Source organism: Mobula birostris, chromosome 7 (assembly GCF_030028105.1).
Source record: "Mobula birostris isolate sMobBir1 chromosome 7, sMobBir1.hap1, whole genome shotgun sequence".
Lineage (NCBI taxonomy): Eukaryota > Metazoa > Chordata > Chondrichthyes > Myliobatiformes > Myliobatidae > Mobula > Mobula birostris.
Window position 1 is genome coordinate 56,454,997 of NC_092376.1, and position 26,415 is coordinate 56,481,411.

General features: G+C 39.3%; 1 protein-coding gene across 1 annotated transcript in view; it reads right to left on the bottom strand.

Annotated features, from left to right (window-relative positions):
* The window catches only part of LOC140200925 (neuroendocrine convertase 1-like), a 310,355-nt gene that overhangs the window by 265,211 nt on the left and 18,729 nt on the right, over nucleotides 1–26,415 (bottom strand). The window contains exons 4-6 of the mRNA XM_072264575.1: nucleotides 25,189–25,379; nucleotides 20,888–20,913; nucleotides 17,118–17,208 (exon numbers count right to left, since the gene is read on the bottom strand). Of these exons, the coding sequence (XP_072120676.1) occupies nucleotides 17,118–17,208; nucleotides 20,888–20,913; nucleotides 25,189–25,379 (308 nt within the window). The remainder of the gene's footprint in view (nucleotides 1–17,117; nucleotides 17,209–20,887; nucleotides 20,914–25,188; nucleotides 25,380–26,415) is intronic.

Here is a 26,415-nt window from a genome sequence, read left to right on the forward strand (position 1 = left end):
GAAGCACCACAGTATGTTGACACAGAGAATTTTATTGCACACTAAGCAAAGATACTTTGATATCAAGCGAGTATAAAGAGACTTTATATTTAGTGTTACATGACCCATGAAATTTTAAATCTAGCACTACCCTGCAGCATCTAAAGACAAGTGAAAAAACAGGTTTTCATTGCACCTCTGCAAGCACAAGTAATTTTCCAAGTTTCACTTTCTTGCCGGTGCAAAGACATTAGATTGATGTTCATTTCTCCTAAACTCTGAAGGCTGCATTCAATTCTGGAATGTCCCACACCCAACACCCCTGACCCCACTCCATCACAAATGTATTTATATTGACTATCACAATTGCAATGCCTTCCAATTAAACTTCAGCATCTCTCGTTCAAATTCCATAGGTTTGTTCAGTTCTTTCGCTATAATCTCCTCTTCTCTACAATTACACAATCAAGCAGAGGCAATGTGACAAAACATTATTTGTCAAATTTGTTAAAGTTTTATTGATGATGGAGTAAACAGGATGGATAAAGGAGAACCGGTAGATGTGGTGTATTTAGTCTTCCAGGTGGGACTCAATAAGACACTATATTTTGGAAAAAGTTAGGAAGGTAATAAATTGGTATGGATGGAGAAGTGTTGAACTAACATAAAACAGAGAATCAGTGTAAATAAGTCACTCTGATGGGCAATCAGTATTTAATGGAGTACCACTGGGACTTCATCTATCTCTAATGATAAACAAGTTAGCAAGTTGTGAAGAGGACAAAGAGCCTTCAAAGAAACATATATTGATTAAATAAGTAGGCAAAAGTTGGCAGATAGTTTATATCATAGGAAAATGAAAGGTTATCACTTTAGAAGCCTGAATGAATGGACAACACGTTATTTAAATAAAGTAGGACTATAAAATGGTGCGGTACAAGGGCACCTAGGAATTTTTACATATGAGACACAAAAGTTTAACATGCCTGTACAATAAGAAATTAGGAAGGTTAATGGAATGTTGTCCTTTCTTGTGAGGGTTATGGATCGTAAAATTGGGTAAGTTTTGATAAAATTTTACAGGGCATTGGTGTGATCGCACCTGAAGCTTTGCCTACTGATAACACAGTTCTAATATGTTAGGAAGGATGTGGAATCTTCGCTTTGGAATGAATGCGGAGAAGGTTCACCAGGATGATCCTGGGATGAAGGGAGTGGATATACGAAGAGTAGTTTGGTGGCATAGATGTGCAGCAGTTGGAGCTGCTGTCACAGAGATACAGGAACAAAGATTCAGTTCTGACTGCTTTGGTGATGTCAGCTTAATAAATCACCCCTGAGTTTATATTAATTGGCATGGTGCAGGTTAAAAGAACGTTGATGGGCATCTGTGAAGGTGAACAAGTTGAAAGGGTACTGTGAATCACAGAGAAATGGAAAATGACTAAGGGGACTGCTCTCCTGCAATCTAGCATGGATTGGATGGGCCAAGTGGTCTCTTTCTTTCCTGTTAAAAGCAGAAGTAGGATCTAGAGGTTTGGACTCACTTGAAAACAAAACTGACATATTCCACCATGTTTCTTGCCCCTCATTCCAAATTAAAACCATTTATCTGCTCCTGAAGGTTGGCAGGTTATTTCTATTCCCCCAAATTCCATTATGTAACCATGATCACCTAATTTGCTCAGTACTTATGAATTCAAGAGCAAATAATAATTCAAAAGCAAAATACCAACAATGTTGGAAATTAGAAACAAAAGAGAATATTCTCAGCAGATTAAAGCAGACCTGTGACCTTTCATCAGAACAAGAAGGAGCATCATTTTTAAATAATTTTAGTACAGAACCAAAAGAACTCTTTGCCCTAATTTTAGAAAATAAAAGTTACCAATCTACAGAAATCCACAAACTTGGCCAATTATCAAACCTAATTAACTGAACTAATCAAATCCTTCTGCCTAGACAAGGAACTAGGAACAACCGAGGATTGAACTAAAATCTGGAATGAGTGTATACCCTTTGGAGTTTAGAAGAATAAGAGATGCTCTTACCGAGGAGGACCAAAGGTGTCAATGCTGAGTGAATGTTTTTCCTCATGGAGATATCCAGAATAGGAGAGCATACTTTCAGAACAAAGCTCATCAATTTCGAAGGGAAATGGGGAGCACTTTTTTTCTCTCAATGGATCCTGGTTCATTTGGATTTTCTAGCAGAGAATTGTGGGCCCTCTACTCACAGCCTAGAGTGATGGGGAAATGAATCATTGAATATATTTTAAGTGAGGACTGAAAAACCTTTAAACTATAGGAGAGTCGAGAAGTATGGGAAGAACATGGGGAAAGATGTATTGATGTCAATAGTAGATCATTCTAATTTTACTGAATGATGATGCATGCTGGAGAAACTCTTGCTTCTGCTGCTTCATTCCTTTATTGCCATTTTTGTGCAACAAGCAATGTCTCCTCCCCTTAGCCCTAGCTGTGCCTTCAACTAACTGCTGGGAATCGCAAGGACTGGATGCGAGTGGAGTTGCTTTTTTATGGCACCAGTGACCCCGATTCAATCTTGACTTCTGCGTGGAGATTGTGCTTTTCCTGTTATGAAGCAGATTTCCTCCTTGTACCACAGTCTTTTTTATCACATTCTAAAGATGTGAAGAATGGTATGTTAATTGGTCCCTGTAACTTACCCCCAGTGTGTCAGTGAGCATTAAGATCTTAAGGAGTTGATCGGATCACAGGGAGAAAAACAAGAGATTAGTATAATTAGACACCTGAAGGTTGGCGTAGATTTAATGAGTAAAAGGCTGCTTCCATCATTCTGTATGACTCCAGGACTTTAAAATACCTCATATTCCCACTAGGTATTATATTTCTCCTATTTTCCAGCACTTTGTCTGTAGCCTGCTCTGTCTTGGTGATTGAAGTGTTTGCTCAGGTGCTTATTAAGTGTTGTGAGAGTACCTGTCTCCACCACCTTGTGAAGCAGGAACTTCCAGATTATGACCACCTCAGGCTGAATTTAATTTCCACTCAGATTCTTTCTGAACTCTTATTCCTCACTGGTTCTAGATACCTTGGCACTGGAGAAATATTTCTTATTATCTATCCTATCAATAGCTCTCATAACTATGTATATCTCTATCCAGTTCCCCTTCAGCCTCCTCTGCTCCGGGGTAAACAAGTCTAGCCTATCATAATTGAAACATTGTCTCTTGGGGATCTCCTTCAAAATCAGATTTAATATCACTGGCATATGTTGTGAAATCTATTATTTTGTGGCAGCAGTACATTGTAAAACTAAATATAAAAAACAGAAATTGCAATAAGAAATACATTTATATGCATATAAATTAAATTAAAATAGTAGTATAAAAAGAGAATGAAAAAAGTGAGATAGTGTACACGGGTTTATTGTCCATTCAGAAATCTGATTGTGGTGGTGAAGTTGCTGCTCCTAAAATGTTGGGTGTATTTTTCCAGGCTCCTGCACCTCCTCCTTGATGGTAGCAATGAGAAGAGGGCATATCCTGAGAGATAGGGGACGTTAATTATGGATACTGTATTGTTGAGATATCACGTTTTGAAAGTGTCTTGGATGCTGGGGAGGCTAGTGTCCATGATGGTGCTGGCTGAGTTTGCAAATTTCTGCAGCTTTTTCCGATCCTGTGCAGGGCCTATCCTTACCAGATAGTGATGCCACTAGTTAGAATGCTCTCCACGGTAATCTGTTGAAATTGGCGAGAGTCCTTGGTAACATAACAAGGCTCTCCAATCTCCTAATGAAATCTAGCCACGCTTATGCATTCTTTGTAATTGGATCAATATAATGGGACCAGGATAGATCTTCAGAGATATTGACACTCAGGAACTTAAAACTGCTCACCCTTTCCGCTTCTGATCCCTCAATGAGGACAGGTGTGTGTTCCCTCCATTTTCCCTTCCTGAAGTCCATATTGATTCCTCGGTCTTACTGACGTTGAGTGCAAGGTTGTTATTTTGACACCACTCAACCAGCTGAACTATCTCACTACTGTATGCCTCCTCATTACCATCTGAAATCCTGCCAACAATAGTTGTGTCTTCAGCATATTTATCGGTAGTGTGCCTAGCCACACAGTAGTGGGTGCAGAGAGGGTAGAGCAGTGGGCTAAGAATGAATCCTTGAGGTGCATCACTGTTGATTGTCAGTAAGAATGTGTTACTTCTGATCTGCTGCTGACTGCGGTGTCCTGATGAAGAAATCAACGGTCCAGTTACAGATCGAGGTACAGAGGCCCATGTTTTGGAGCTTGTTGATTAGTACTGAGGATGTGATGATGTTGAACACTCAGTTCTTTTGCACTCTCTCCAGCACAATCACATCATCTTTTAGTTTGGCATATGAAACTGCACACAATATTCTAGCTGTGGCCTAACCAATGTTTTATAAAGTTATATACCAAGACCCTATTGCACTGACTGTATATATCTGCCCTGGCTAGTGAAGAGAAGCATCTTGTACACTTTTTTCATCATACGATATATCTGCAAAACCCTCTTTTGGGACCTTTAGACGTACACAAAGTCCCTTTGTTTCTCAATACTTCTTAGTGCCCTAATATTTACAACATATGCATTATTATTTTCTGAACCCCAAAATACATTGCCTCACACATCCATCTGTAATTCTTTTGCCTGATTTACAAGCTGATCAATATCATTCATTAGCTTAAGACTATCCTTCTCACTGTCAATAATAACACCAATTTTTGTGTTATCTACAGATGTACTCATCACATGTCCTACATTGTTGTTTATGTCATTAATTCATTAATATACATAACAGATGACAAGGATTCCAGAACTAATCTCTGTGTTACACCACTGGTCATAGGCTTCTAGTCAGAAAAGCAACATTTCACCATAATTATTACCAAGTCAATTTTGGATCCATTGTGCCAGTTTCACCTACCATCCAGGCATTATAAAAAGGCCTCAGTGAAATCCATGTAAACCATACCAACCACACTGCTCTCATCACATACTTCTTCCAAAAGCTCAGTTAGTCAGTCAGGATCTCCAGTAAGCTCTATGCTGATTCTCCTTAGTTAATCTTGCCAGATGACTGCCCCTCAGAATATTTTCAATAATCTCCCTCCCTCACACCTTCAACCAACTGGCCTATAAGATCATGAGCTATCCTGTTGGTATCTTTCAGAGTTCAGTTCTGGTTAACGAAGATTCAAATATTGTTCTCTGAGCTCCAATAACACCCAACCCTTAAATCCCATAGCAAACTGGGAATGTTCTTATCAGAACCTGGCAATTTTTCCATCTTTACACTTGCTAATGTGAATGTGCTTGAGAATTTTATCATCAAGTGAAATCTCCAGCTGGATTGTCTTTCTCCTTAGTGAAAGACATTGTTTTCAGACCTTGTCATATCTTTTGGCTCCATGTACACACTGTACCTATGGTTACTATTTTGACTTATCATAAGATATTATGATACAGTATAGGAGCAAAATTAGGACATTTAGCCCATCGAGTCTGCTCAGCCATTTCATCATGGCTGATCCAATTTTCCTCTCAGCCCCAATCTTCTGCCTTTTCCCTGTATCCCTTCATGCCTTGACCAATCAAAAATCTATCAACCTCTGCCTAAAATATACATAAAGACTTGGCCTCCACAGCTGCCTGTGGCAAAGAATTGCACAGGTTCACCACTCACTGGCTAAAGAAATTCCTCTTCATCTCCATTCTAAAAGGATGCCCCTCTATTCTGCGGCTGCGTCCTCTGGTCTTAGACTCTTCCCACTATAGGAAACGTAGTTACAGAATGCCTTGGATTTTCCTTAATTTCATGTGCCGTAAGTCATACAATATGGAGACAGGTCCTGTGCCCTACCAAGATGCATGTCTAAGCTTATCCAATCTTCCTGCGTTTGGCCCATGTCCTTCCAATCTTTTCCCATGCCATGTTGAGTAGGGTAAATCTGAGAAGATTATGATTAAGTTTGGTAACTCTGAGATAGGGTCAGAACACTTGGTGAAAAAAAGAGAACCTTCTCAGTTTGTTGCAGATGAGAAGTAAAACTCATAATTATTGAAGTGGAAGGCACTAATAAATGGCGGCCCAATTTTTAACCATCTACCATAACAAAGTGTAGGACTCTTCTAATTAACATTGAACAAATTGAATAGTTCTTTGTTTACACAATGGTGTTGATGTGGAGGATGAGGGCAAAAATATTCAGAGTGTGGCCTTGCACACTTGTAAGGAGAACTATGACTTGTGCCTGCTGGGGCAATCAATGTCTCGTTCAACAAAATAATAGAAAAGCATCAAAACTATTTCAGCCCAGCACAGTTAGAAATTTGGAAATTTACAAGCTTGCAACTCAGACTAACAAATAGAAAGTTATTCTAACATATCTGCTGCAGCATTGCCACCTCATTGCATTCTTGGATTGTGCACCATGGGATAATTCGTCTGTAGAGTAACCAAAGAACTCATACAATTCAAGATGCAACACATACTGGATCTTGTATTTGAACAGATATGCAAGATATCTGCACTTAGAGAAATATCTTTCAGGATTCATGCACGAAAATTAAAAGACACCAAACTTATACATGTATCAAACCAATTGCTTAAATTAAAAAAAAACAGTAACCAAAGCAATAGATGTTCAAACAGAGGCTAAATCGTAACAGAATAATTAACAGAATAACAGAATTAAATAACAGAACACCCATCAATGGTGGTATTAGGAGGCAGTAAAACTTTCTGGTTTTCTGGAGATTAAAAAGTGACATTTAACAGAGTGGTACATGAAAGACAATATAATTTGTTAATTTTTCAAGATTTGTATACAGAATTAGTAGGGTAAAAAATTCTGCAAAGCTGACTGCTACCTATTCCTACTTTAATGCTGAGGGTGAAAGTCAAAGTTACTTGATAATTAACAATTACAAATGATTAAGAATCTTATGAACTAAATTGAATGGAATGGCATACTGTGCAGAGGATGAAGAGAATCTGCAGAGAGATATTGATAGGTTAAGTGAGTGGACAAATGTCTGGCAGATGGAGTACAATATTGGTAAATAAGAGGTCAAACTTTAAAAGAAAAAATAGAAGCTCAGAATTATTATTTAATCGGTGAAAGAATGCAGCTTGCTCTGATGCAGGGGGATTTGGGACTACTTGTGCATAAATCTTAAAAGATTTGTTTGCAGTTGCAACAGTGTACACAAGTGAAATATTGTTACTCCGTTTCTGCTGCAGCACAAAAAGAACATGAAAGATAAAAAAAACAATAATAATAATAATAATAATAATAAAACATAATAAATATTCATACATAAGATAGATTATATATATAGATTGATTTATGTCCAAAAAATGAAGCTAGGTTGTACATAAGGTGACTGACAGAAAATAATAAAGTAATGGTGGAGTTAATGGGTGGAAGTGTTGCTCTGTCTTACTGCTTGGGGAAAGTAACTGCTTTTGAGTTAGGTGGTCCTGGCGTAGATGATACTTAGCCTCCTCGCTGGAGGGATTGGGACAAACAGTCCATGAGATGGGTGGGTAGTATCTTTCATGATATTACTGGTCCTTTTCCAGCACCTTTCTCTATATAAGTCTTTAATGTCAGGTAGGCTGGTGCTGGTGATCTTTGGGCAGTCTAGACTACCCTTTGTAGAACTTCCTCTCCACTCCAGTGCTGTTTTTGTACCAAGCAATGACGCAGCTTGTCAGGATGCTCTCTACCATTCAGTGACCCTGACCTCACACATCATGAAGACCCTGGTGAGGCTAGTCAGATCAGCCCTCAATCCTCTGGAGTTTGCCTTCCCTCGACACATTGCACGATGCTGTTATCTACCTGCTGAACAAAGCCTATTCCCATTTGGATAAGCATGGCAGATCTGTGAGGATCATTTTTTTTGGATTTCTCAAGTTCCTTCAATACCATACAGCCCTCATTGCTGGAGGAGACGCCCCATTCAAAGCAGGTTGGCACTTGCATTGAATCCTGGATAATGGACTACCTGACTGGCAGACCACAGTTTGTGTCGCTTCAGAGCTATGTGTCAGATATGGCTATAGGCAGCACTGGGGCCCAACAGGGGACTGTATTGGCTCCCTGCCTGCTTACTCTGTATATCTCAGATTTGAGATACAATACTGAATCATGTCATCTGCAGAAATTCTCTGATGAGTCAGCAGTAATTGGGTGCATAAGGGAGGATGGGAAGATGAATACAGGGCCCTGGTGGAAGATTTTGTCAAGCTGAATCATCTGCAGCTCAAGTTCAGTGAAACAGAGAAGATGAGGAAGACTTAAGCCTGCACTGCTCCCTGTTGCTATTAACGGTGAGGACATGGATGTGGTGAGGACCTGGAAGTACCTACGGGTGCACCTGGATGACAGACTTAGGTGGAACACCAACACAGAGGCTGTGTACAAGAAGGGCCAAAGTCGCCTCCCCTTTCTGAGGAGTCTGAGGTGCTTTGGAGTATGCAGGCCTAAGGGTGTTGGTGGCTGATTTGAAGCATATGGGGATAGCACCCTGGATGAGTGATGTGATGAAGATGTCAGTGAGCTGCTGTGCACACTCCCTGAGTACTCGACTTGGGATGTTGTCTGGCTGGGCTACTTTGCTGGGCTTGACTCTCTGTAGAGTTCTTCTCATGTCTGCTGCAGTTAAAGACAATAGCTGCTCTCCTGGGAGGGGTATAGTTTTCATGGCTGGCGTTGTGTTGCATGCCTTGAAGTGTGCATACAAGTTGTTAGGGCATTAGAGAGGAAGGTGTTTCTGGGACAGTCTATGTTATTTTTCCTTCCATAGTCTTTAATGCCCTTGATGCCTAGCCACATACACCGGGAATCATTATTGGACAGATGTACAGATGTTCCACTTTTTTTTTGCTTAGATAGCCTTTGCCTCCCTGATGCCCAAGATGAGGTTTCTCTTGGCTGCTCTGACAGTTGTTGTCACTGGACTTGAAGTAAGGAGCACACCTCTACGTTCAGCTGGGGCTTGTGATTGGGCTGTGAGATGACCATTCGTAAGGTACTAACATTGTCTACACACTCACTGATGTAGCTGATAGTAGACGAGGCATATTCCTCCAGTTCAACAAGATAGGAAATGAAATGTTGGCCTTCATTGCTAGGAAGATTGAATTTGTACTAGTGAATATGCACATGGAATAGTGTATGCAGATCAAAGCTTTTTACCTGAGTAAAGGCATATGCGCTTTAGATGTGGTGAGGAAGAGGTTCACTGGGTTGATTCCAAAAATGAAGGGAGATTGTGTTGCTCCTCAACTGTACACTCTGGAATTTAGAACTAAGAGAGGGGATCTATCAAAACATCCAAAATTATGAAAGGGATAGTGTGGGGAAGTTGTTTCCACTGGTAAGTGAGACATACTAGGGGACATAGCCTCAAGATTCAGGGGAGTAGATGTAGGATGAAGATGAGAAGAAACTGCTTTTCTCAAAGAGTATTGAATCTGTGGAATTCTCTGCCCAGAGGAATAGTTGAGGACCTACTTGAATATACTTAAGATGCTTTTAGATAGATAGGTAAATTAAGTGTAACTGGAAAAGGCCTTTTTGGTAATTGAGGTAGGAGCAGAGTCCTCTGTCAAATCAGACATGACCAGTTGACCTACTTCTGCTCCTTTTCTGATGTAGAATATAAAACTACACCTGCATAACAAATTAACATTCAGGTTAAAATGTTAAAATCAAAAAATATTCTAGACAACTATGGATAAGACTATGGTTAATGAGGAGGAATTTCTTTTGCCAGAGGGTGGTTAATCTGTGGAATTCATTGCCACAAATGACTTTTGAGGCCAAATTATTGGCTATAATTAAAACGGAGTTTGGTCTGTTTTTGATTAGTAGGGTTGTCAAAGGTTACGGGGAGAAAGCAGGAGAATGGGGTTGAGAGGGAAAATAAATCAGACATGGGCAATAGTGGAGCAGATTCAGTGCCTAAGTGGCCTAATTTTGCTCCTATTGTATGCCTTATGGTATAAGACACAGAACGGGCTCTGAACTCATTGTGACATTTTACTCGTGGGAAGTAGAAACTCCAGCACTTTTGTGGAAGCAGTCAGAGGACGTCACGAACATTCTGTCACAATGGAAAAATGTAAATGTGCCTTGGTGTAGTAGGAAGTGATTTAATTAGGTCAGTGAGGATTTGAAAACAGGATGAAAGTGATTAAAGAGATAACTGAGGTCTTATAAGAGCCTGGGACATTACTGAGTTCTGGTCATTTCCAATTTTGATATAATGCCATGGCAGATTTCTGCCAGCCTTGTCATAATGTTGAGAGAACATTATCAAGTATTAAAGAAAGAAATTGTGCTGGTGGGGAAAACGTCAACAGAAAGTATTCACCTCTGCAGGAGAAGAAACAGTAGTGAATCCTTTCTGCTGCATTTTCAGCTAAAACATCCTTGCAATTCTTCCAAGTGTGAGGTTACTGTGATAAAGCATATCATTGACAAAGGCCATAAAAGACTATTGTTTGCATATTATACACATGGACCAAAAGTGAAAAAAATCTGTTCAAGAGAAGGGGATGTTGGCAATTATATTTGAAGTTATAGTTTTCCCATTCTTGTAGCACTAACTGTAAGACTTTGGTGGACATTTTGGGGTACGTCTACTATATTCATGATGCAAAGGAAGCCCATTCCACTGTCAGAACGCAACTAGCAACTTGTTAAAACTATCTTTTGGAGAAACCGCTGTGGACATAGCATGCTTATTTTAGCACAGTAGGCAATAGAAGATGAATTCCATGTCATAACAATGGTTTCACAGAAAGGCCCATTTCTACGAGAGGTGTATGGACACGTATTTAGTGAACTAACTGATTTAGATAAAAGTCTCAACCTGAAATAACTTTATTGAAGATTTAAGAGTTATTTACCAACTAAAATTGCTAAAATGGGGACATAGTCACGTGATACGAAGTGATTTGCAGAGTAAAATTGTGGAATACTTCTACTTGGGTACAGAGCATATGAAGCCAACTGCTAAATCATTTATTTATTGGTCTGACATAGACAATGATATTGAATATGAATAAAATACAATCTCCTAAAGAACCCAAGCAGATACTAAAGTATTTCCACATTTTTCATAATGATGTATATGTAGCATCCTAGCATGAACCTATATATCAGTACGAAAAATGTGGAAATGATTTAATATTTATTAATAGCCATTTAAACAAATTGAAATAATATTATCATTATTTGATCGCAGATTACTTGTCAGAAAGTAAGCCCTGGGTGCCTATTCCTTGCAACTCCTGCACCAACTTTCATCCCACTGCTGCTGGTAGAGACTTAATCCTAATTATTGGTCATCTATAGAACACGCAGCATAATTCCATGAATATGGATGTCTTTTCAGTTGAGCACTTCATTAAAGTGGTGCTTTAAAATGGCAGTTCTATAATGTTGCTCAAGGCAGAATGATGTCCATTCGCTTCTAATCATTGGAGTGTTTTGAAGCAAATGAAACAGCAAATGAGATGTGAGTGCCATTTTGCTGAGTGCAATGGATTTAAAGGCATACAGTTTGCTTAGAAATTTAATTGCTCCAACAAAAAAACAGCTGAAATGAGCTTTGCTAATACCATGAAAATGATGCAAGAATAATTAGAACTGAAACCATTGTTACTTGCAAAACACTTTATGTTTCATAAGCAGAATCAAAAAGAAAGGGAGCCCATTTCAATGTAGGTGGCTGATTTGAAGAGATTGTGAGTTCAGTAATGGGCTTAATGATGTACTGAGATCATTTAGTTTGTGAAATTTTACAAGAAAGCATTCAAAAACAGCTCCTAACTGAAGCAGAACTTACATTTAAAAGAACAGTTGAATAGCTGTATCAATGAAAACAGCAGACAGAGTTGCAACTGAGTTGCAGTCAGAAATGAAAGTAAACATGAACAAAATTGCAGTGTCTATCAGAAACAGAGCTGGCTGAACAAGTCGTGTTGGCAGGGCAGGGGCTCACATACACTAGACCAATAGAGATTTAAAGGTGAACATTGCAGAAAGTTAGACAAAGTAGGACACACACACTGTGCATATCAGGCAGACAAAAGTAAATGGACTGCACAGGGAAGAGATAAAGATAAAAAGTCAAGTTGCAGTTTCAAAAAGAGTACTGATCTTCATGCTGTTGATCAAACATCTTGTAATGATGGGAGTGATACCGGACTGGTGGCCTTGAGATTTACATGTGAAAACTAACAATAGACTAGCAAAATAGCTTACACCAGAATTGAATGGCAAAATAATTAAAATTGAATTGGACACTGGCTTGGCTATTTCAGGCATTCCACAAAATGAGAGTGAATGGCATTTCAGATACACTGAACTAAAGCCTGCAGACATACAGCTAAGAGCTTATACTGGAGAAATTATAACTCCTGTGGGAATGACATTTGTAACAGTGAAATACAACAACTTACAAGCCACATTGGGCTAGTATGTGGTAAAAACAGGAGGGCCAGTATTGTGGGGATGTGAGTGGCTGAGACAATTACAACTTGATTGGAGATCCATTCACTATTTGCATGCCACATCACTTGTAATAAAGTCAACTGAAAGCGAATTCAGAAAGGTACTGGATGATGCCTCAGCAGTGTTCAAGGATGGCATTGGAAAACTCAAATATATCAAAGGGATAATAGTGTTAAATGAAAATGCCACACTCAAGTTTTGCAAAGTTCGCCAGGTTTCTTATACCATCTGTGATAAAGTATCCAGTGGGCATTGAGGCCGAAGGAATGCTTTCCAAGATTGAGTGAAGCCCATAGGCAACATAAGTGGTCCTGTAGCCAAAAATAATGAGTCTGTCAAGATCTGTGTGAGATTTTAAGGTCACCATCATCCCTGTATTGAAAGTAGATCAATACCCTTTGCCCAGGATAGAGTATATCTCTGCAAACCTTTCTGAAGAAAATCCCTTCAGCAAAGTGGACTTAGCTAAGGCCTACCCACAGATGGAAATGGAAGAAGAGTCCAAAGTGTTTCTCACCATAAATACTCACTAAGGGCTTTATTGCTGAAATAGGCTTATTTTTGGAGTCATATCTGCACCTGTACTCTGGCAGAAAACTATAGACCAATTGCTGCAAGACTGTCCGGCACTCAGTGTTACCTGGATGACATCATTGTTACCAGTAAGAATAACAAGGAGCATCTCCAAAATTGCAAGACAGTGTTAAAAGATTATAAGATTATGGGCTCAAAGCACGACACAACAAATGTGAATTCCTACTGTGGTCACACTATGGACACACAAGAATTACACAAGTGTGCTGAAAAAATTCAAGCAATGGTAGATGCTCCACGGTGAATGGAAATGTCATAGTTGTGGTCCTTTTTAAGAATTGGCACCTACTATAACAGGTTCCTGCCAAACCTGACTACTGTGCTCAACCCCTTGAACTCATCACTGCAGATCAGGAAGAAATGGCAATGGACAAAGCAGTGTGAGGTGGCTTTCCAAAAGGTGAAGGAAATGGTGATATCAGACACTGTACTCACACATTATGACCCACATTGGCCAGTCAAGCTTGCCATGCACTGTTCAGGATGTCAACACATTGAGAAGAAAGGTGTTCGAATCTGTCAGGACAACTTCCTGCATTCCCAGAGGCAACTCCTACAACCATCACAGAGGAAGCCCCAGAACCTGACATTGTTTCACAGCCACAAATCACTCCTGCCAAACAGAGTGATGTCCCCGTTATTAGGAAAAAATGTTATCTCACAAGAGCAAGAAATCCTCCAAAACAATGTGTGTGTGAGTATGTGTATGTATATGTATATAAATTGAGATACATTCTAGATTGAGTTGAAGTTTACAGCTATTGAAAGAGCAGTGCTTTGAATTTAATATATCAGTAATATTTGAGTAATATTATAAATATATTGTTTGATTAAGGATTCTTTGTTGTGTACATAATGCATTGCAGGTTATATGTAAAAGTATGTAAATAGAATACATCATCATGTTACTATGTCATATGTGCATGACTCACTTAAAGTAAAAAAAAGTTAGACTCACATTCCAAGCTCCCTAGGTTTGTTTTCAATTTTTTTTTGCTTTGGAGTTTCAAAACATTAACACTTGTATTTTGTTTTGGGCTTACCGTATATGGCATTATTAATATTATGTGCAAAAGAGAACTTTTTGTAGGGCTGTTTCCACTTTGAAAGCTTTGGAGGAATGTATTATTCAAGGACACCAAACTGACATTTGGGCAATTTACTGGCAAAGCACCTGACTGGTGCGCTGTACTTAAAAGCCAGGAGGCAGTGATTTTAAGGCTCTGGACTCAGATCCTCCGTGGGTGTGATGCCTAATATACTTCATGATGCAATTCACTCAACTCAGCCTCCCCGTATTGTCCTTGTCAATACAGCAGCATTTTTAATTTGGAAGAGAGTGGAGAGAAGCTGCTGGGCAGCAATGACCTGAGTGATTTTTGTGGGATCTCGTGTCATACTCCTGTCAATCCACCACATTTTGTATTTCGTTTCATTTAGATGATATCAACTCATCTGTTCCATCCTGGTAGCATCTGTACTTAGATCAACATGATTGCTGTGCATGATTTCACCAAATACAAGAGGTTGAGGTAGAACATTGCATGCAAAGTGGCAATCCCTGACCAAACTTTATTTGCTGAAGAATGCTCGGCAGCTGTAGCAGGGCTTGCATATTATCACTACCTTTAATGTGAAGCCAAGTGACATAGGTGGCAAAAGGTATTGCTCCCAATTGAGCTCAATGCCTTTTTTACTCAGCTTTGTTGTCAAAACATGGAGGTATCTTCACAACCTCCCACAGCCCCCAATGACCCTGTCATTTCAGTCACTGAGGCTGATGGGAGAACATAATTCAGGATACACACTGAAAGCATCCTGCCCATATGGGGTACCTGGCTGAATACTAAAGACTTATGCTGATCAACTGGTGGTCTGAGGTACCCTTTTGCCTCAAGCAGGCTTCAGTTATACAGGTGCCCAAGAAGAATGTGGTAGCCTGCCTCAATGACTATCATCCTATAGCACCTACAACCAATGTGATGAAGTGTTTTGAGAAGGTGGTGATGCAACATATCAACTACTGCATGAGGAGCAACTTGGATCCATTCCAAATTGCCTACTGTCACAACAGGTCGACAGCACAGCTATTTCATTGGCTCTTCACTCGAACCTGGAACACCTGGACAGTGAAGATGCATACATCAGGATGCACTTCATTGACATTCAATGCCATCATCCCCTCAAAACCAATCAGTAAGCTCCAAGACCTTGGCCTCAATATCTCCTTGTGCAACTGGATCCTCGATTTCCTCACTTGCAGACCCCGTCAGAATGGATTTGCAGCAACATTTCCTCCACAATCACCATCAGCACCGCAAGGCTGTGTGTTTAGCCTCCTGCACTGTAAAGCTAAGCAGAGCTCCAATGCCATGCATAAGTTTGCTGATGACACTGGTCGCAGGCTGAATCAAAAGTGATGACGAATCAGCATATAGGAGGGAGATAGAAAATCTGACTGAGTGGGGCCACATCAACAACTTCTTACTCAATGTCAGCAAGACTAATGAGTTGATTATTGATTATGGGAGGAGGAATCCAGAGGTCCATGAGTCAGTCCTCATTGGGAGATCAGAAATAGAGAGAGTTAGCAACTTTAAATTCCTCGATGTTATCATTTCTTTCTTCTCAGTGCTTCTTTCTATTTACTGTGAATGCCCACAAGAAAACAAATCTCAGTGTTGCATATGGTGGCGTAAATGCAATTTGATAAGAAATATATTTTGAACTTGGACCAATTGATAAATACCTCATTTCATTATATCCAAACTTTCATTTCATGAAAACAACATCATTCAGTGAAATAAATACAAAAAATAAAGTGGAAAGTGATTTTTTTGCCCAAAATTTCCATGTCAATTTCAAGTCATTAATTGAACATGCTACTTAATTGTAGCTGCTGGATAGACCATATAGACTTCTAGAAATTACAAACAGAACGGATCCAGCTCAAATTTCCGGAAACATCCATTAGTTTCATCAGAGATAAAAGAAACTTGAATCTGGAAGAACAATCTGCTGAAGGAACTCAACAGTTTGAACTGTAAGTGTGGGAGGAAAGAAACTTGGTTTTTATTTGAAGGAAACAAATCAATTTGTTCAAAGCACCACACCGAATTTCAAATAAGCACTGCCTGAGGCTGACATGAACCAGGGCAAATATTGAAGACTCAAAACAGGACTTCTTTCCTCTCTAAACCAAGGTTCACACTGGTCAAAATCCTACCTTTAGCACAATGCTAAAGCTATCCATTATTTAAGTTCAATCTGTGCGACAACTAGGTATTTTTGGCTGCTCAGACATGGTAATACGTTGTGTAGAAAGCTTAAATCATTAGAAGCACTGTTTTCTATAGTATATATGATTACAGCACTTGTGACACCATGCAAACTAGGACATTAGAGATTTATTGGAATCTTGGGACACTGAGAAATTGTCAACAACCATTACTGAAGTGGAATCTACTGGAAACCATGCAATTAAACTCGCATACTTCTATCATCAGTGTGATATTAATAATGACATCTATTATACAAAGGAGAGGAAGAAAGGTCTTCCTGATTTCCTGGATAAACTTTGCCTTTTAACTAAGTTGGCAGAAGAAATATCCATCTTTAGGGGGGATAAAACTGAAAATGCTGGAATTACTCATCAGGTTAGTCAGCATCAGTGGGGAGAGGATCAGAAACGATGTTTCAGGTCAAATAAGTTTCATGAAAATATTGCTGAATCCAGGAACAGATATTTCACTATGTATCTAATTTCCATGTTTCCGTATGTAGGAGTGGAAAATAGAGACGAGTTGAGCAGTGGCAGAGAGGGGAAGGGTGGAGAAGGGGGTACCTACAGAATGACTTTCGCCTAATTACATTTTTCACCATGATCAAGAATACCTCACAGAAAACCTTAGTTCTAAAGTCCAGTTAGCATTTCAGAACAGTATTAAGTGTACTATGTTTGCATTTGTGTGATAATACTTACTTGGCCTGAAGGACCAGTGCAATGATACCAGCTGCTATTGGAGCTGCACTGGAAGTACCTTTGAAGGTTTTGGTGCATTCATTATCAAGTTCTGTTGTCACCTGTTGAAAACAAAGTAATTACACATATTATACTATTAAAAGACTTAGCACTCCAATTAGTTCCCGCCCACAAGTGCAACAACATTGAGCACAAAGAAACTATAAAATGTATTAAGAAGTATTTATAATGGCACAATATGAAATATGTTAACAGAACCATAAAAATAATGGAATTTAATACTTGCTTGTTATTAAAAATGACACATTACTTCACCGACCCTAACATAAAGCCATAATTGTTAAGCTATTTTTAAATCCTGATGGCATATTGGTTTATGTTTTTGATTTGAGCAGAATAAACACATAAATGTGGTTTTACTTAAATCAGATTTATAACATTTTCTATTCCAGTAGCTTCACATTAATGGAATCTGCAGATAATAAACACATGTTGAGTATCTCTTATCCAAAATTACAAAATCTGAAAACTTTCAAATTCCGAAAATTTTTTGAGCACTGACATGACAAATGGAAAATTCCACAAGGCATTGGGACGGTTCCTAGCCAATGTGCATCACAAACAGTTCTGAGAAGTGACCTCACATATGTAATGAACAGAAGTAAATGAAAATTGAAAAACACTGCATAAACCATAAAATGAAGATCTCAATTGTGTATTGAAAGAGTGGATTCATCAGCATCAGAATATAACTATATAGCTAGGGTGCCTAAAACCTTTGCATAGTACTGTATTTGTCAACGTGAAGTGGAGAGCAAGTTTGTAAATCTGGCAGGAGCAACATATGATGGGAATGTGGAGCGCCACAGGAGGGGTGAGGGATATGTCACAGAGGAGGAGTGCCAGGGGTGTGGGGGGGAATGAGACACCCAGTCCTGAGACACCAGGCAAGGTCCTTTGATTCCAAACAATTGATTTAATGATCATGACAAAATAAATCTCTGGTGTTTCCAATTCCCTCTCCTTTTCCTTTCCCCTTTCCCAATCATGATTCCCCTTTCCCTGCCCCCTTCCCACCCTCAGTCCACAATGGAGGCCCCATTTCAGAATCAGGTTTATCATCATTTACGTATGTCATGAAATTTGTGTTTTTTTTTGTCTGGCAGCAGTAAAATGCAATACATAAAATTACTACAATATTCTGCAAAAATCTTAGGCACCCTTGCTATCTCTCTCTCTCTCTATCTCTCTCTCTCTCTCTCTCTCTCTATATATATATATATATAAAACGTGTGGGCACGTGGCCAAGTGGTTAAGGCATTGGACTAGCTTCCTGAAGGTCGTGAGTTTGAGCCCCAGCCCCAGCTGAGGGAACGTGTTGTGTCCTTGAGCAAGGCACTTAATCACACATTGCTCTGCGACGACACTGGTGCCAAGCTGTATAGATCCTAATGCCCTTCTCTTGGACAACATTGGTGTTGTGGAGAGGGGAGACTGGCAGCATGGGCAACTGCTGGTCTTCCAAACAACCTTGCGCAGGCCTCTGCCCTGAAGAGTGAAGACTTTTCAGGCGCAGATCCAGGGTCTCGCAAGACTAACGGATGCCTTTATTTATTTATATCTAAGACTTTTGCACAGTATTGCATACGTGTGTGTATATAGTATATAACTTGCACATGTATCATTCATTTAACAATATGACTCCCTTTATTTGTGAGGTTCCTAATGATCTTCTGAGAACACAAGGCACTTTAAGAATAATATAAATGACCATTGCATGTGCATATTGCTGTTGACATTTCTAGGCTAGGCAGGTCTCACTATGAAATATTGATCAATGATAGTAACATATTGCCTATTTTCTCCTAAATAGTGAATCACAAATAGTGAAAATTGAATTAATTGCTACGTGCTATATGCTTCAGTCTAATTCATCAACAATATTTTCAAAAGAGAGACAGGACTGTTGTCACACATTGTTGACAGAGTAGGTGTTTGGAAAAGACAACTAAAAGCTTCCTTAAAGCAGCAGGTTTTAAGGAAGATATTGAAGGAAGAAATAGGAAGTCATCTTTCCGGACTTCAGAATTAGTGGAGTATTGATATCTCAGAGGAGATTACCAATGCATTGGAAAGGTGAGGAATTTGAAAGACGAGAATTTTAAAGTTAAACCATTACTTAGCTGGGAGCCAATATGTCAATGCTGGGAGATGAATTGATGGGGCTAGTTGTGAATTAGACCATGGACACATAGCTTAAAAGGCATCGTTTAAGGAGTATATTCTGTGGATGCAGGCCAGGATTGTATTGAAGACTAGAGGTAACAAAGTTGCGAATTAAAGTTTCTCCAGCAGATAGACTGAGGAGGAAGTGCTATTACAGAATGTGACATAAATCCTCTGAATTATGGTACAGATGTCTGTTTTAAGCTTATTTCAGAATCAAATGCAACTATGAGTAGTGAGTGAGAAAGCAATATCACTGCAGGGTGGGAGCCATTTGAAAGGAACAAGTCTCATCAGGCGTGAGTCATAATTTGAAGTAGTGAGTGAGAGAGTGACATTGTTGCAGGGTAGTGCCATTTGAAAAAAAAATGACGTTATAGGTAGAATAAATATGAAAGACCTATTTACCTTAGAGGGGATGTGGCCTGGGGAAGGGACAAAAAAACTAGAAGGTATAGATGTAAAATAATTGATAGACTAGAAAGGAACTGTGCCAACATGGATTGAGTATTCACTAATAAAATGATGGAGGAACCATAAACTGTAATCGAATTTAAGATAAATTTGAAGTGTTATGACCTGTAGGTTAAGGATCTAGAGCTGGACACTGGTGTTAGGCTGGAGGGCTCTTCATTAATCAGCATGGACAGAATGTGGAAATGGCCTTCTGCATCTTAAGCTGTCCATGATTCTATGATTTATTGCAGGAGATGTTCCTCATTGACAATTTTGGAGTTTAAGAAAATCCCCAGATAGAAAGGTTATAACTTTGAGTCACAGGAGGAGATAATTAATCCTGGGGCATTACCCAGGCAAAATTCTGCATTGATGTACTGGGCCAGAGATGGCTAACATAACCATAAACCTCTTACTACCTCTTACTATTTATCATTTTTTAAAGTTATGAACATCAGAGATTTTTTTCCCGTAATTTCCATTTACTTCAGTTTTGTTAATGTTTGTAGTCAAATGCTGGCTCTGTCTCGAGGGCAGTTACTCTCTCATCACCTCTTCAATTCATTCTTTTATCCACTTTTCAACCAAGGTAGCAACAAAATCTCAAGTCAAATGATTCTGCTGAAAACCACCACAGACCAGGTTGTCGATGTGACACTTGATCGTACTATTTATGACAACTTTCAATATTTGCTGCTGACTAAGAGTTAGACTGGTGTGGGTTTAATTGGTTAGCTTTGCATTTGCTCTCATTATTTTGTACATGGGTTTGGCAAGCTGTAATAGGTAGTTCTGTGGCATAAATGTTTAACAACATCGTTGTCGGGGTTCAAAGGTTTTTTGTAATCAGTGGTGTTCTTCCAATATTAGACACAATTCTTAAAAGATCCAGTAAAGTAAAATTTGGGAATATTGGGAAGAATGATATGCACAAATCATTTGAAGTGCCAGAGCAGGTTGACAAAAGAACTTCTCTTGTTAATTTAAATTATCAGGGATAATTAATACATGGGTGTTGATAACACCAAGCCTTTGATTTTATCTACTAAATGTGGAATTGTTAAGTTATAGGATGTTTAGCAAGGCACTTGACAAGGTCTTGCATGGGAGGTTGGTCAAGAAGGTTGAATCAGTTGCCATTCAAGATAGGGTAGTAAATTGGATTAGACATTGCCTTTGTGGGAGAAGCCAGAGAGTGGTAGCAGATGGTTGCCTCTCTGACTAGAGGCTAGTGACTAGTGGTGAGCCACATGGATCGGTGCTGGGCCCCTTGTTGTTTATTATCTATATCATTGATCTGGATGACAACGCGGTAAACTGGATTGGCAGGTTTGCGGATGACACCAACACTAGGGGTGTAGCGGGCAGCACGGAAGACTAGCACAGCTTGCAATGGGATCTGGACCAACTGGAAAAATGGGCTGAAAGCTGGCAGATGGAATTTCATGCAGACAAGTTTGAGGTGTTGCAACTTGGTAATTATACAATGAGCAATAGGGCACTGACAAGTGCAGTAAAGCAGGGGATCTGAGAACACAGATCCATAATTCCTTGAAAGTGGCATCACAGATAGGTAGTGTCATAAAGAAAGCTTTTGGTACATTGGTCTTCATAAATCAAAGTACTAAGCAGCAGAGTTGGATTTGTATAAGACATAAGACATCGGTGAGGTCTAATTTGCAATACTGAGTACAATTTTGCTCATCTACCTACAGGAATGTGTCAATAAGTTTGTAAGAGTGCAAAGAAAATTTACAAGGATGTTGCCTGGACTTGAGCACCTGAGTGTCGATGATTCTATGACTTGTTGCATGAGATGTCCCTTCCATATAAGAGGGAAGAGGTTGAATTGTTTAGGACTTCATTCCCTGGAGCATAGAAGAACGTGGGGAGATTAGATAGGGTAAATGGAAGCAGACTTTTTCTACTGAGGTTGGGTGAGATTAAAACTAGAGGTCAGGGGTTAAGGGTAAGGGTGAAAGGTTTACTATTTAAATATTTAAGTGGAACATGAGGGGGAGCTTCTTCACTTAGAGGGTGGTAAGAGTGTGGAATGAACTGCCAGCAGAAATAGTGGATATGTGTTTGATTTCAACATTTAAGAAAAATTTGGATAGGTACTTAATGGGAGGGATTTGGAGGACAGAGGTGCAGGTGCAAGTCGATGCGACTAAGCAGATTAGTAGTTTGGCATGGACTACGTGAACCAGTGGGCCTGTGTGTATGCTGTAATGTTCTATGGTTCTATTACTCTTAAGTACTCATGGCCTCGTGAAATTAAAAACCACTTCAAAGTCAAATTACTACTCTTGAAACACAGGAAAATGTAGCAATCACTTGGTATAAATAAAGGTTTCACAAAAACACATGCACTAAATAATCAAATAATATATTTCATTGTTGTTCGTTGAAGGATAGCTGTTGTTAAAGATGCAAGGATAATATAGTTGTTCCACCTTGCTGAAGATAAGGAGTGCAAAACTTCCTAAGTATTCCCTGATGCTTAAGAGGGAAGAATGCCGCACTTAAGACAAGGTCAAACATAAACCATGTCAGTTGACAATTGTTTCTATCCCAGATAGCAGTTCAGTAGATCAGAATCAGAATCAGGTTTATTATCACCGGCATATGTCATGAAATTTGCTAATTTTGTGGCAGCAGTACAATGATAATATAGAAAAACAACTGTGAATTACTGTAAATATATCAAAAAGTTAAATTAAATAAGTAATGCAAAAACAGAAATTAAAGAAGTACTTGGAGTGCTGTGTTCAGTTCTGGTCACCTCATTACAGGAAGGATGTGGATACTAGAGAGAGTGCCGAGGAGATTTACAAGGAAGTTGCCTGGATTGGAGAGCATGCCTTATGAGAATAGGTTGAGTGAACTTGACCTTTTCTCCTTGGAGCGGTAGAGGATGAGAAGTGACCTGATAGAGGTATATAAGATGATGAGAGGCATTGATCGTGTGGATAGTCAGAGGCTTTTTCCCAGGGCTGAAATGACTAACAGGAGGGGCATAGTTTTAAGGTGGTTGGAAGTAGGTACTGGGGGATGTCAGAGGTAAGATTTTCACAAAAAATGGTGGGTGTGTGGAATGCACTGCCAGCAAAGATGGTAAAAGCAGATACAATAGGGTCTTTTAAGGAACCCTTAGATAGGTACATGGGCTTAGAAAAATAGATGGCTATGTGGTAGGGAAATTCTAGGCAGTTTCTATAGTTGGGCCGAAGAGCCTGTAATGTGCTGTAGATTTCTATGTTCTATGAGGTAGTGTTCATGGTTTCAATGACCATTCAGAAATTGGATGGCAGAAGAGAAGAAGCTGTTACTGAGTCACTGAATGTGTACCTTCGGGCTTGTGTACCTCCTTCCTGATGGCAAAAATGAAAAGAGATTATGTCCTGAGTGGTGAGCGTCCTTAATGATGGACGCTGCCTTTTTGAGGTACCGCTCCTTGAAGATGTCTCGGATAGTACCTACGATGGAGCTGACTAAATCTACAACAGCTTACTGCAATCCTGTGCAGTAGCCACCCCCACTCCTCATACCAGATGCAGATGCAGGCAGTCAGAATGCTCTCTATGGTAGTATAGGTGACATTCCAAATCTTCTCAAACTCCTAACTGCTGTCTTGCTTTCTTTATAGCTGCATCGATATGCTGTGATCAGGTTAGTTCCACAGAGATCTTAACACCCAGGAGCTTGAAATTGCTCACTCTCTCCACTTCTGCTCCCTCTATAAGGAATGGTGTGTGTTCCCTTGCCTCCCTTCTGAAGTCCACAATCAGCTGTTTGGTCTTGCTGATGTTGAGTGCAAGGTTGTTGCTGCGACACCACTCAACTAGCTGGTATATCTCACTCCTGTACGCCCTCTTGTCACCATCTGAGATTCTGCCAACAATGGCTGTATCATCAGTAAATTTATGGATGCTGTTTGAGCTATGCCTAGACACACAGTCATAGGTGTAGAGACAGTAGAGCAGTGGGCTAAGCACATATCCCTGTGGAGCATTGGAGTTAAATGTCAGTGAGGTGGAAATGTTATTTCCAATGCATACAGATTGTGGTCTGCTGGTAAGGAAGTCAAGGATCCGGTTGCAGAGGGAGGTACAGAGGCCTAGGTTCTATAGCCTTTCAATTAGAACTGTAGGAATGATGGTGTTAAACATTGAACTAGAGTCAATGAACAGCATCCTGACATGGGTATTTGTATTGTCAAGATGATCCAATGCCGCATGGGGAGCCAATGGGATCCCATCTGCCGTAGACCTATTGTGATGAGAGGCAAATTGCAATGGGTCCAGCTCCTTGCTGAGGCAGGAGTTGATTCTAGCCATAACCAACCTCTCAAAGCACTTCATCATCAATGTCAGTGCCACTAGATGATAGTCGTTAAGGCAGCTCACACTGCTTTTCCATTCAGTGCTACAAAACATACAATACACTAACAAGAGAAAACCTGCAGATGCTTGAAATCCGAGCAACACACACAAAATGCTGGAGGAACTCAGCAGGCCAGGCAGCATCTAAGAAAAGAGTACAATTGACGTTTTGAGCTGAAACCCTTCATCAATCCTGCTGAAGGGTTTTGGCCCAAAATGGCAACTACACTCTTTTCTTAAATGCTGCCTGGCCTGCTGAGTTCCTCCAGCATATCGTATACTAAACTGGTAAGTTAAGAATGGAATTAAGAAAATCTTAATTAAGTCAATCCACCTGTAATGCAGTATATGAATATAAAAGCTATAAAATCTTCATGGACAAATATTTCCTGGTAGCTTAATATGCTCTACTCACAGCAGGTATATGTTTAAATGTGGATCTGTAACTTGATAACTTGACAAGCACCTGCCCAACCTTTTATATTAAGACTTATAGATACCATAACATGAGGGGGAAAGACAATTGGCCTAACTAGCTATCAAAACGCTCAAGCATAGCATTCAGAAACACAGGAAAATTATTCAAAAGCAATTAGAAAAACATGACATTAATAACTTAAAAAATGGGTGAAAACACTTAAAATAATTCATACCGTTTAAGTAACATCATTTAATTATTAAAAAGGTAAATTATCAAATTCTTACCTTAGTTCCTTTTCTTTTGAATAAATGGAAATTGTGTTCCTGCACCAGGGTACACCTGATATAGGCAGATTTCCATGAGAACTATCAAGGTTTCCCTGAAAAACTTACCAGATTCTCAAGATACTGGATTTTCAGGTAAGAACAAACAGAAAAATTATTTAAGAAATAGTTTTCTATTTTGCTATCTTAAAACATACATATGGTTATTATATTTCTAGTTCTCCATTGTTACAATTGAGTACTAACTCACCATATCTAATTCAGGAGACAAATTAGAACGAAAAGGTATTTCGCTTGATCCTCCTGTAGGAACTACTGCCATATTTCCTGAACAAGGCTCTGCATAGAAGGTACTGAGACCCTGATTACTAACAGCTCCAACTGCCACTGTGAAAATACTATTCACGTATCCATCAGCACCGCAGTGATCGAAGACCAGGCCACCGTTTCCCGAAGCCCACACAAAAATATTCCCTTTACCATTACGACCCTAAAAAATAAAAAAAAAATAGTGTGTCTTCCTAAATGAAATATACTTCTAAGGCATTCAGTTATAAATTGTTGCCTGATTTCTTGATGATATAATTTTTTTTGGATGAAAACTTTCCTGGGCACACTAAGAATTAGTTTCAAAATGAGGAGGTACATTCATTGCACATATATCTATAGTATTGCACTTCAGGTTCTTTCATAAAATGCAAAGAAAGATATGCTTACTTTACTACTCTAAGGTGAAAGTAACATCTGCTAAATTCCTTAATGACTCTATGAGTCTATAACTTTAATTTGAAAAATGAGGTGGAGCACTTATAAAAATGGCTAGAAGGAACGGTCATATATGCTGTACTTCCGACCGTGAAATCTTTGCTTAAAGGGGAGGGAAAGAGCAAGACACTTCTATTTTGGCAAATGTTCATGTTACTTGTAGATTTGGAGTCATTCATGTAAACTTGATGAATATTTATCTGATAAAAATATTGTTTTTCTCTGGGTGCTAAATTTGTAACAGAATCAGAATCAGGTTTATTATCACTGAATATGTGAAATTTGTTAACTTAGCAGCAGCAGTATAATACAATATGTGATAATATGGAAAGAAAAAAGTAAAAGAAGTAATCTATATAATAGTTTAAAAATAGTGCAAAAACAGAAATAATAAAAAAAGTGAGAACATTGGTTCAATGTTCATTTAGGAATCGTATGACAGAGGGTAAGAAGCTGTTTCTGAATCCCTGAATGTGTGCCTTTACTCTTCTAAACCTCCTTCCTGATGGTAACAATGAGAAGCGGGCATGCCTTGGGTGATGGTGTCCTTAATAATGGATGTCATCTTTCTGAGGCACTGCTCCTTGAAGATATCTTGGGTACTATGGGGACTAGTACCCAAGATGGAGCTGACAACTTTCTGTAGCTTCTTTCAGTCCTGTGCAATAGCCGCCCCCTCCTCCCCACATATCAGAGAGCGATGCACCCCACATTCTAAAATGATGTGATGTTAGTGATGGCATTTATTACAGAGAATTGAA